General features: G+C 44.1%; 1 protein-coding gene across 1 annotated transcript; it reads right to left on the reverse strand.

Annotated features, from left to right (window-relative positions):
- Positions 1-2021: 2021 nt before the first annotated feature.
- On the reverse strand, positions 2022-2957 carry LOC101600011 (olfactory receptor 4D1). Its single transcript, XM_004669931.2, has one exon. The coding sequence runs from the start codon at positions 2955-2957 to the stop codon at positions 2022-2024; it is 936 nt and encodes a 311-aa protein (XP_004669988.2).
- Between the last annotated feature and the right edge of the window lie 8466 nt (positions 2958-11423).

Here is an 11423-nt window from a genome sequence, read left to right on the forward strand (position 1 = left end):
TCTCACTCTAGTCCAGGCTCACCTGGAATTCACTATGTAGTCTCAGGGTGGCCTTGAACTCATGGAGATCCTCCTACCTCTGCCTCCCAGTGCTGGGATGAAGGTGTGTGCCACCATGCTTGGCTTGAGGCTATCTTTTCTTTAATGAGTACTTTTGGCATTTTTGTTGAAGATCAGGTGGCTGTAGCTACCCAGACTTACACCTAGATTGCCTATCCTGTTCCATTGGTCTACGTGTCTGTTTTTGTGCCAGTACCATGCTGTTTTTGTTACTATCAGAGCCATACATTTTTTGAGCTACTGAGTTAACCAACTTGAAGTGCATATCCTTGTCATTTATCATTGTATTTGTATCTTTCAAAGAATATAATCATTGTTTTCTGAAGAATTCACACACCTCCTAATGAGGAAGTGTCACATGGTAGGCACCACATGTCCACAGGTTAAGAGAAGCATGCTGTCATACAAGAGTGAACATGGAAGACTTTACCAGGATGATGGAATTGGGAAGTTTGTGACGAAGGGAAAATGGAAAGAATGCATACATTGTCTCTAAAGGAAGGGCAATGAGGAAAGTACCACCAGATATTTGAAGAGTTTTAGTGTAAAATAGAGGAAGCCCTGTGCTGAGAGGCCACACAGATCAAATAAGTTCATTTCTCCTTCCTCTCATTTCTAACACTTGACTGTGACTATGGAGAGATGTGCAAAATAGAAATAGGGAGGAAGGAGGAAGAAGGGCAGGGTGGGTAAACTTATAATTACCATGATGACTCACAGAGAAACCAAGAAAAGACCATGGCTTTTGTGCCTCGCAAAGGATGGGTGCAGGCAGGGGGTATGAATGGAAAACTTCTACAATATACCCGGAAATAACCCTTGATCAATTTATCACTGAGATGTTTTTTAAATTTTAATTAATTAATCTATTTGAGAGGGAAAGAGACAGATAAAGAGAGACAATGGGCACGCCAGGGCCTCCAGCTACTGCAAATGAACTCCAGACGCATGCACCGCTTTGTGCATCTGGCTTACATGGATCCTAGGGAATCTAACCTGGTCCCTAAGGCTTTGTAGGCAAGTGCCTTAACCACTAAGCCATTTCTCTAGCCCCTATGGCTGAGATGGTTATTTTTGGGGGAGGGTTCTATTTTTTGAGGTAGGGTCTCACTCTAGCCCAGGCTGACCTGGAATTCACTATGTAGTCTCAGGGTGGCTTTGAACTCACGGTGATCCACATACCTCTGCCTCCCAAGTGCTGGAATTAAAGGTGTGCACCACCACGCCCAGCTTTGAGTTTGTTTTTTTTTTAAATGATGTACACCCAAAAGAAGATATGGAAAATAAATACACATCGCTAAAGACAGAATAAAAAGATACTGAAATTTACAGAGGGAAAAACCAGTGTATAGGAAAAAGTAGAAATGTCTCTCTAGTCAGATACAGTTCAAAGTACTGGGAAAGGTTAAGAAGAGTGTTGCGTGGTCCCTGCCCTCTAGGACTGTCATTGCAGTGTAGAAATCCATAGTTGTGACTCTAAACTTGGAGTCAGCAGAACCAAGTTCCTCCATTCACTTGCTTTCACCTCTGACCAAGTCACTATGCTCTGGATTTTCTTGTTTGTAAAACTGTTCAACGTAATGACAATATATCCACTGTCAGTTTTATGGGCAGGAATGAGATAAAAATGTAAATGAACCTAATCTAGTACCTGACATAGAGTAGGTCAACAGGAAATATTAGTGCAATTTATTTATTACAGAGAGAGAGAGAGAGAAAGAGGCAGGTAGAGAGAGAGAATGGGCATGCCAGGGCCTCTGGCCACTGCAAACAAACTCCAGAAGCATGTGCCACCTTGTCCATCTGGCTTACATAGGTATTGGGGAATTGGATGGGCTTCACAGACAAGCACCTTAACCTCTAAGCCATCTCTCCAACCCAGTGTAATCTATTTATGGTATTTTATACACACTTGGGATAGCACAAAGAGAGATTTGCCATTTAGTCAACCTATGTAAAGTTCACTCCCTGTTGCAAACTGCTAAGCGCTTCACTAATCTCCTCATGGCTGCCTGCATCTCCTGGTTCCTGAGGGTGTAGATCATAGGGTTGAGCATGGGGGTCATGACAGTGTAGCTGATAGACACAGCCTTGTCCATGGGGAAGGGAGTGAAAGGCCTGGAATAAATGTAGATACAGGGAATGAAGATCATAGACACGACGATGATGTGGGTGGTACATGTGGAGGCCGCCTTCCTCCTCGCCTGCCCTGGGTGGGACCTCAGCATCACCAGGATGACAGTGTAGGAGATGAGAAGGAGGAGGAACCAGATAAGAACCAGCATGCCGCTATTGGAGATCATGAGGAACTCCAGCAGGGAGGTGTCAGTGCAGGCGAGCCTCAACACTTGGGGGACATCGCAGTAGAAATTGTCCAGGACATTGGGGCCACAATAAGGCAACGGGAGCATCAGAACCAGTTGGACAATAGAATGGGCAAAACCCCCTACCCAGGCAGCCACCACCAGCCCGACGCACAGACGCGTGTTCATGATGGTGACGTAGTGGAGCGGCCGGGAGATGGCTATGTAGCGGTCATAGGCCATCACGGAGAGGAAGAAGACAGTGCCCCCTCCCAAGAGGTGGAAAAAGAAGATCTGGGCCATACAGCCCTGGTAGGAGATGGTCTTGACCTCGTGAAAGAAGTCCGCCAGCATCTTTGGGCAAGTGACTGTAGAATAGCAGAGGTCTATGACCGCCAAGTTTCGGAGCAGAAAGTACATAGGCATGTGGAGCCGGGGGTCAAAAGTTATTGTGACCATGATAAGGACGTTTCCCACCACAGTGGTGAGATAGATAACCAGGAATACAAGAAACAGAAGTTTCTGGAGCTCCCTGGTCTGTGAGAACCCTAAGAGAACAAACTCTGACACCCATGTAATGTTCTGTAGTTCCATGGGGCCCTCCCCATGTGTCTAGAGAGAGACCACGCAACACACACACACACAAAACCTCATGAAAATTCAGTCATCTTTCTTTTGGAGGATCAGGACTGAGGGAACCAAAGTCATTCCAGGAAGGAAGCAGTTTGGGAGAGTTTCAGAGCCTCCCAGGAAGATAAATTGCCAACTCACTGCAGATTTTGCCCCCCTGACCCCATCCTGCATTAATTACAGTACAGACATTCATAGGCGAGTTTTCCTAACACCTGGATCACTCTGTCCTTGGATCAGAAATTGATGTCTGGTTCTTTTTCATGTCTCCCATGGCCAACATAATTGCCTTGTGAAGAGCAGCTTTCACACCTCTGCTTGAATTGATTCAGTGAAGAACGAGCCCGTCAGCGCATATCGGGACCACGAACCCATCCACCTGTGCACATCACCAAAGACAGGGTGCAGAATAAGGACCAGTGAATTAGAAACTTCTTTGTGGCCAGTGTTTGAGGGGCTACATAGGGTTCACTGCTGAAGAAAGAGAGGTGTGTGTTGAGGGGAATTTTCATGTACAAATTCAGACAATGTGAACAAGACAAGCAAGTGGTCTTGGGATGGTGAAGCTGGGAGGAGCCGCGGCTCCGCCTGTGTGCCAGTGCTTCTCCAAAGGCCGCCCCAGAGAAGCTCAAGACAAACACAACATGAAACTCTCATAGTATATATTTAAATTTTATGCAAATTTTCTATAACACATATATCGCTGGGCAGTCTTTGGGAACAGTCTTTTTGCTGTTGTTGTTGTTATTTTTTTTCCTTCAAGATAGGCTCGTGCTCTAGCCCAGGCTGACTCACTCTGTAGTCTCAGAGTGGCCTTGAATTCACAGCAATCTTCCTACCTCTGCCTCCGGAGTGCTGGGATTAAAGACGTGCATCACCACACCCAACTTAGGAACATTTTTTAAGTTTAAGTATTGTGAGCTTGGTGTGTTAGCCAATAGAAAACTTGAGTATTTTTACTTTGAATGAATTATGCAGGTCAGGATGGGAGGAAGGGATTTAAAAATAAAATAACATGTGAGGGATTAACGACATGCACCACCACACCCAGCTCTCACCTAACTTTTTTATGTGGGTTCTGGGGTGTCAAATTTGTCTGTCTCCATCCTGAGAGACCCTCTTACTTAAGCAACACGTGTTCTTAACTGCTGATACATATTCCCAGCCCAAATCTTAATTTTTTTGGGGGGGCGGGGGCTCAAGGTAGGGTCTTTCTCTAGCCTTGGCTAACCTGGAATTCACTATGTAGTCTCAGGCTGATCTTGAACTCACAGCAATCCTCCTACCTCTGCCTCCTGAGTGCTGGAATTAAAGTCATGTGCCACCATGCCTAGCCAAAAACTTAATTGTTTAAATGTATTATCTATGGCTGGAAGGATGGCTTAGTGGCTAAATGCTTGCCTGTGAAGCCTAAGGACCCCGGTTCGAGGCTCCATTCCCCAGGACCCACGTTAGCCAGATGCACAAGGGAGCACACACATCTGGAGTTCATTTGCAGTGGCTGGAGGCCCTGACGCGCCCATTCTCTCTCTCTCCTGGGTCCTTAAGCCTCACAGGCAAGCACTTTAACTGCTAAGCCATCTCTTCAGCCCTAAATAAACATTCTTAAAAGACATTTAATTATATTTATCATATATTGCTTTAAAACAAAAAAGCAATTATAACACTGGGTGTGGTGGCACATACCTTTAATCACAGCACTTGGGAGGCTGAGTTAGGAGAATCACTGTGAGTTCAAGGCCAGGATGAGACAGTAAAGTGAGTTCCAGGTCAGCCTGGGCTAGAGTGACACTCTCTCTCAACAACAACAGCAAAACAGTTAGAAAAAACACTCATTAATGTTTGAGACAGTCTTGCCTTGCTGACCTGAAACTGTCTAGATGAGGCTGGCCCAGAGCTTGTTATCCTGCCTGTGCCTGCTGATTGCTGGGGTCACAGGTGTGCTCTACCACCTCTGGCTAATGTTTTGTTAAAATGTTATAAAAAGCAAAGGAAAAACATGGAACTGAAAGACCAAAATGTTGACAGTGGTAGCCACTGTTTATGTCTGCTTGAAGAGACTGATTAGATACTGATAGACACATAGATAGATAGATAATTTCTCCTTTATAAATTTTTGTATTTCCCATACTTGAGAAATGATCACAAATGTTCATGTTAAAACAGAAGTATTGTGATGAGTGAGCAAAAAGGAAGAGCCAAGCGCTCTGAACACCAGCACTACCACAGCTAAGGGTGACCTGGGTGGAAGGGGCGGTGTTCAGGGGGGAGGGGACCTCAGAACACCAAGGGAAGGGGAAGGAGAGGAGGAGGGAAGAGGGGCACATAGTGGGAAGAAGGACAGTTCTGTGAATGAGGAAAGAAATAACGGGGATTCCCAGGACCATGGCAGAACCCCCCAATTCCTCTCTCCTGAGAAGAGTCATCAATCACAGTGCCCAGGATTGCTTTAGTGGCCAGGCATTCTGGCTCCTCCATATCCCTGGTCCATGTGGCTCTGTGAGAGGCCTGGCATCATTCTGCAGTCATTCATATCTTTTTTCATTTCCAAGTAGAGAGAGATAGACAGAAGGAGTTGGGCATGCCAGGGCCTCCAGGCACTGTAAACGAATTCCAGATGCGTGTACCACTTTGTGCATCTGGCTTAATATGGGCACTGGGGAATCAAACCCCAGTTATTAGGCTTTGCAGGCAAGCACCTTAACCACTCAGCCATCTCTCCAGCCCTCTGTGGTCACTCTTAGTCCTTCTTTAGTCCAAACTCAAGTCCCTCTGTAACCACAGACTCCTACCTCTGTCCGCTGGCACCTCACCCACACTTCTCGTTTGCACTCTTCAGGTATTGTCACCAAGCATATTCATTCTTGGACATTACTGTTAAATTGTTCCTCCTACTTAGCTTACTGTCATGGGTTTCCAAGCAGCTTCCTGCCTCTGGGCTGTGCTCCATTTTTAATCCCGCACTACACAACATAGTACGTACATCAGCATCTTAAAATACCTCTTCCTTGCCTAGTTCAAGATGTTTTTATTTTTTAAGGCTCTTTGTTGTCTACAGGAAAGAATTGACATCGCAGAATGGTTCTGTGTGCCTCTTCACAAACTGTCTCCCACCTTTCTTTCTAGACCCATCTGCCACTCAGTTGCAGTAACTGTAATAATTGATTATCACCATGCTGATTGTTATCACGGTAGTAAACATTTATTTATTGGGTTTTTGATATAGACTAAGCACTATGCTAAACATTTTACAAACATTATCCAGTCTAATGCTTATAAAATATAGACCATGCTGTGAACCAGCGTCACTTTACACATAAGTAAACTGAGGGGAGAAAATCACTCCAGTCACATTGAAGATGAGTAACAGGGCTGGGAGATGGCTCAGCTGTTAAGGCGCTTTCCTGCAAAGCCTAAACACCCAGGTTCAATTCCCCAGTACCCATGTAAAGCCAGATGCACAAAGTGGCACATGCATCTGGAGTCCATCTGCAGTGGCTGGAGGCCCTGGCATTCTCTCTCTCTCTCTCTCTCTCTCTGTTTCTCTTTTATTTTTCTCTGCTTGCAAATATATACATATGTTTGTGTGTGTGTGTGTGTGTGTGTGTGTGTGTGTGTGTGTATTTAGAGAGAAAGAAAGAAAGAAAGAAAGAAAGAAAGAAAGAAAGAAAGAAAGAAAGAAAGAAAGAAAGGAAGGAAGGAAGGAAGGAAGGAAGGAAGAAAGAAAGAAAGAAAGAAAGGAAGGAAGGAAGGAAGAAAGAAAGGAAGGAAGAAGGAAAGAAAGAAAGAAAGAAAGAAAGAAAGAAAGAAAGAAAGAAGGAAGGAAGGAAGGAAGGAAGGAAGGAAGGAAGGAAGGAAGGAAGGAAGGAAGGAAAGAAAGAAAGAAAGAAAGAAAGAAAGAAAGAAAGAAAGAAAGAAGATGAGTTGGGCGTGGTGGTACACGCCTTTAATCCCAGCACTTGGGAGGCAGAGGTAGGAGGATCACTGTGAGTTCGAGGCCACCCTGAGATTCCATAGTGAATTCCAGGTCAGCCTGGGCTAGAGCAAAATGATGCCTTGAAAAAACAAAAGAAAGAAAGAAGGAAGGAAGGGAATGAGAGAGGGAGGGAGAAAGGAAGGAAAGAAAGAAGGAAATGAGGAACAGAGCCAGGTCTCATTCATCCAAGAATCTGCACTATCATTTTCTTCTTCCTGGTTCTTTCTAAGAATCCACTTTTGATTGAACTGATCCCCTCATAGGTGTCTCAGGTTTCCATCCCTTTTATCCTGTCAGTGTTCCAAATGGATTGCCTTTCAGTCTTGTGTACCTATCTGAATCCTGCCCTTCTTTGAAGATGCGGTAGTGATTGGCTCTGCTACACCATTGCCGGGTGTTGGTCTTTTCCATGCGGATGGCTCCGTTATCTCATACGTGTTACACTTCCAGTGCAGGTCCAGTGTGCTGGGTGTCACACAGAGCCTGGTGCACCCAGCTGTTCACACAAACAGTTCCCAAGAGAATGCTTGATTGTTTGACAGTGGACAGAGTGCTGGAATGAGACAAATCACTGGTGGGTGAGGGGAGAGAAAGAAGCACTGGGTGCAGAAGTTCAGTTGAGGGGACCTTAAAAGGGATGTCAGGATCCTGATTTATAATGTGACCATAAGCATTGTCTTAGCAAGATTAGCATTCTGCTCACAGACCCTTTGGAAAAACTTCCTCCATTGATAGCATAGAGAGTGGACCTAGAGGGACTCTAGATGGATAGAGATGTACGCATATGTGGGTAAGATGGGATTCCCAACACTTTCGCTTGTTATTTAATTGTGCCTACCATTTGTCTTTGCTTTCAGAAAAGATGTCAACGTAGAACTAAGAGCGAGGAAAATAGAAGGGATAAGTGGGCTCCAAAAACATGTCTGAGTCTATTCTGTGATCCTCTTGGGAGCAATAACAGGTTCTGTTAAACACAAGATTTAACAGCAGGAAAGATAAGGTAGGAGGGTGGCAACAAGGAAGGAATGAAAATCTGGAGGGAGTTGGAGATGGGGTAGGCAGGAAAAGGAGGAAGATGGGGGAAGAGAAGAGAATTAAAAAGGAAACATTAGGCTCAATGGCTAAAGATGCTTGTTTGCAAAGCCTGTTGGCCTGGGTTCAATTCCCAAGCCATCTATGTAAGTCAGATGGAAAAACTAGCATAGGTGCCTGGTGTTCATTTGCAATGGCAGGAGGTCCTGGGATGTTTCTCTCTCTCTCAGAGAGAGATACATGCAAATAAATATTAAAATTTTTTTAAAGGTAACATTAATGCAAGATTAATACCTGGCTGGGTGTGGTGGCACATGCCTGTAATCCCAGCACTCGGGAGGCAGATATAGGAGGATCACCATGAGTTCAAGGCCACCCTGAGACTACATGGTGAATTCCAAGTCAGCCTGGGCCAGAGGGGGACACTACCTCGAAAAATCAAAAAGGAAAAAGAGAGTAAGACCTGGCTGTGTTTTCTCACAGGCATGGGAAGAAGCCACAGCACAGGTCTGGGGGAAGTGGGGAGGAACAGCGTCAATGTTTGGCTTTCCCTCCCGCCCTCCATCCTGATTACCCCAACATGTACACCAGTACAGACAAAGTCTTCCGCTCTCCCAGCATTCTTCCCAGTAATGTTTCCATACCCCACCTCCACCCTATGCTCATCTCGCAACAGGCTTTGCCCTGAGCCTCCTCCGTTTTGACATGAACATGAGAAGGACACTGAAGCCATCACTTACCTCTGGTCCAAAGTAGCCAGGGAGACTCAGAGCCTCCCACCTTCTACCCACTCATCTGAAGCTCCATTCTTTTCCTGTCCTCTCTCAGGTCAGAACACATAAGGGACGGGCCTTAAGGGAAGGGACATTTCTCAGGGGACAAAAGTTAGGCTTACTTCTTAAAATGATGATGGGCTTAGGCTGCTGTGGGCAAAGAAGCAATGGGAGTTATTAAAAAGTATGTGAACTCTTACATCAGAGTCACATAATCATTGAGAGACTGTCTCGGGGCCAAGGCTTCAGGAATACAGCTCCCAGGACCAAACAGCCCTGCAAGGAAATGAGCCTGGGGAGATTGAGAAGATCCCAACTCCCTGGAGGTCAGCACCATGGACAGCGCCAGCGTTCCACCCTCCCCAGTGACCACTGCACTTGCAAATGTGATTCATGCCCTAGGCCACAGTCCTGGTCACCCACTCTACAGAGCAAACCCCAAGACCTCTCATCACACATATCTCTAATCAAACTTCTGCTCTTCTCTTCTTACAGCCACAGTGAACTTCTCAGTACAAATTGGCTACATTCACCCTCAAAATGTAATTCATATATTAGATGCATATTTGTGTGTGTGTGTGGTGTGTGATGCACCATGTTTGTGTGTGTATAAGTACACATGTATGTGGAGGCCAGAGAATAACCTTGTGTGTTACTTCTCAGCAATGCCATCTACCTCATTTTGAACACAGGGTCTTTCATTGGCCATGAGTTCACCTATTAGACTAGACCAGTGAATTCAGGCACCTGACTGTTTCCACTTCTCAGTGCTGGGATTATAGGCATATGCGATCACTCCCAACATTTTACATGGGCACAATGAATCAGACTTAGTTCTGGAGATTGAACCTAGGGACCTTGCATATGCTAGGCAAGTGTTCTACCACGAATCTTTCTTTTTTAACTTTTTATTTTAAAACAGGGTCAACTTGAACTCACTCGGTTTCCAAGACCTTGGGCTTCTGATCTTGTCTGAGCCTCCTAAGTAACTGGGATTACAGAACTACATCACTAGGCTCAGCATAAATTCACCATTTAAAAAATGTACAAGTCAGTGGGATTTGGTATATTCACAGTCTTGTGTAGTGATCATCACTAACTCCAGAACATTTCATCATTTCAAAAAGGAACATTGTAGCCGGGCGTGGTGGCGCACACCTTTAATCCCAGCACTTGGGAGGCAGAGGTAGGAGGATCACTGTGAGTTTGAGACCAGCCTGAGACTACATAGTGAATTCCAGGTCAGCCTGAGCTAGAGTGAGACCTATCTAAAAAAAAAAAGGAAAGGAAGGAAGGAAGAAAGAAAGAGAGAGAGAGAGAGAGAGAGAGAGAGGGAGAAAGAAACATTGTGTTTTTAGCAGTGACCATCCATTCTGTTCTCTCCAGGTCCCTGGCAACCACGAATCTTTCTGTTTCTGTGGATGTCTTGTGCCACACATTTCATACAGGTGAAATATAATGTGGCCCTTTTGTCTGGTTTCTCACGTTCTATTCATATTGAAGCATGTATTGGTACTTTATTCCTCTTATGAGTGAATTTCATTGACTGAATATATGACTTTTGTTTATTAACACAAATCTTAGACATTTAAGTAATTTCTACTATGTAGGTTTCATGGGTAAAGCTACTAGGAACGTTCATGAAAGATTTTGTGTGCATATATGCTTTCATTTATCTTGAATATACAAGTAAGGATTAAATGTGAGACAAGCACTCTACCAACTGAGCCTTATCTCAGTTTCTATATGTTTAAAATTAGGTTGCTTGTTCCTTGTTATTCAGTTCTTTCTATATTCTGACTGATATTAAGCCATGAAAGTTATATAATTTATAAGCATTTCTTTCTCCATTCTGTAGATTGTCTTTTCCCTTATTTATTTATTTTAGTAAGAATGTACTTTGTATGGACACACGTGCTGGTAGCTTTTCACATTTTTGGAGACAGTGTCTTGCTATGTAGACCAGGCTGGCCTCAAACTCATGGTTCTTCTGCTTCCACCTCCTGGGTGCTGAGACCATCACATTTGCCATCAGGGCTCACACTCGTTAAAAAAAAAAAAAAAAAAAAAGATAGTTTATTTATTTGAGAGAGAGAAGCAGACAGAGAATGGGTGAACCAGGGCCTCTAGTCACTGCAATCTAACTGCAGACACATGTGCCGCCTGTGCATCCAGCTTTACATGAGTACTGGGGAATCGAACCTGGTCCTTTGACTTTGCCTGCAAGTGCCTTAACCACTAAGCAAGCCTTAACCACTAAGCAATCTCTCCAGCCTAGGCTTCACATTCTTAATGATACGATCTAATACACAGAATAACTTAATTTTTATGAAATCCAATATATTTATTTTATTGTCATTACATTGGTGTATCAAATTTAAGATTCTGGCCACATCAGGGTTCATGGAGATTTGTTCCTGTGTCATTTTCTAAGAGTTTCATAATTTTAAAACCTTCTACAACACTTCTATAAGTTCTCAGATCCCCAGTTCTAGAAACTGAAGACAAGGGCATAGCTTAAATAGCAGAGAAGAACCTCTTTATAACATCCATGATCAAGATACAAAAACTACAAAGCAGTTTTTTTTTTTTTCAGAGAGATTTCTAGATTAGCATTGCTTAAAGCCGACATCAAGGAAGTTTCTTACT

This window comes from Jaculus jaculus, chromosome 9 (genome assembly GCF_020740685.1).
Source record: "Jaculus jaculus isolate mJacJac1 chromosome 9, mJacJac1.mat.Y.cur, whole genome shotgun sequence".
In the NCBI taxonomy this organism is placed as follows: domain Eukaryota; kingdom Metazoa; phylum Chordata; class Mammalia; order Rodentia; family Dipodidae; genus Jaculus; species Jaculus jaculus.

Bases quoted from the DNA above. Each gene is read 5' to 3' on its own strand.
- LOC101600011 (XM_004669931.2), bottom strand. From the start codon at position 2,957: ATGGAACTACAGAACATTACATGGGTGTCAGAGTTTGTTCTCTTAGGG.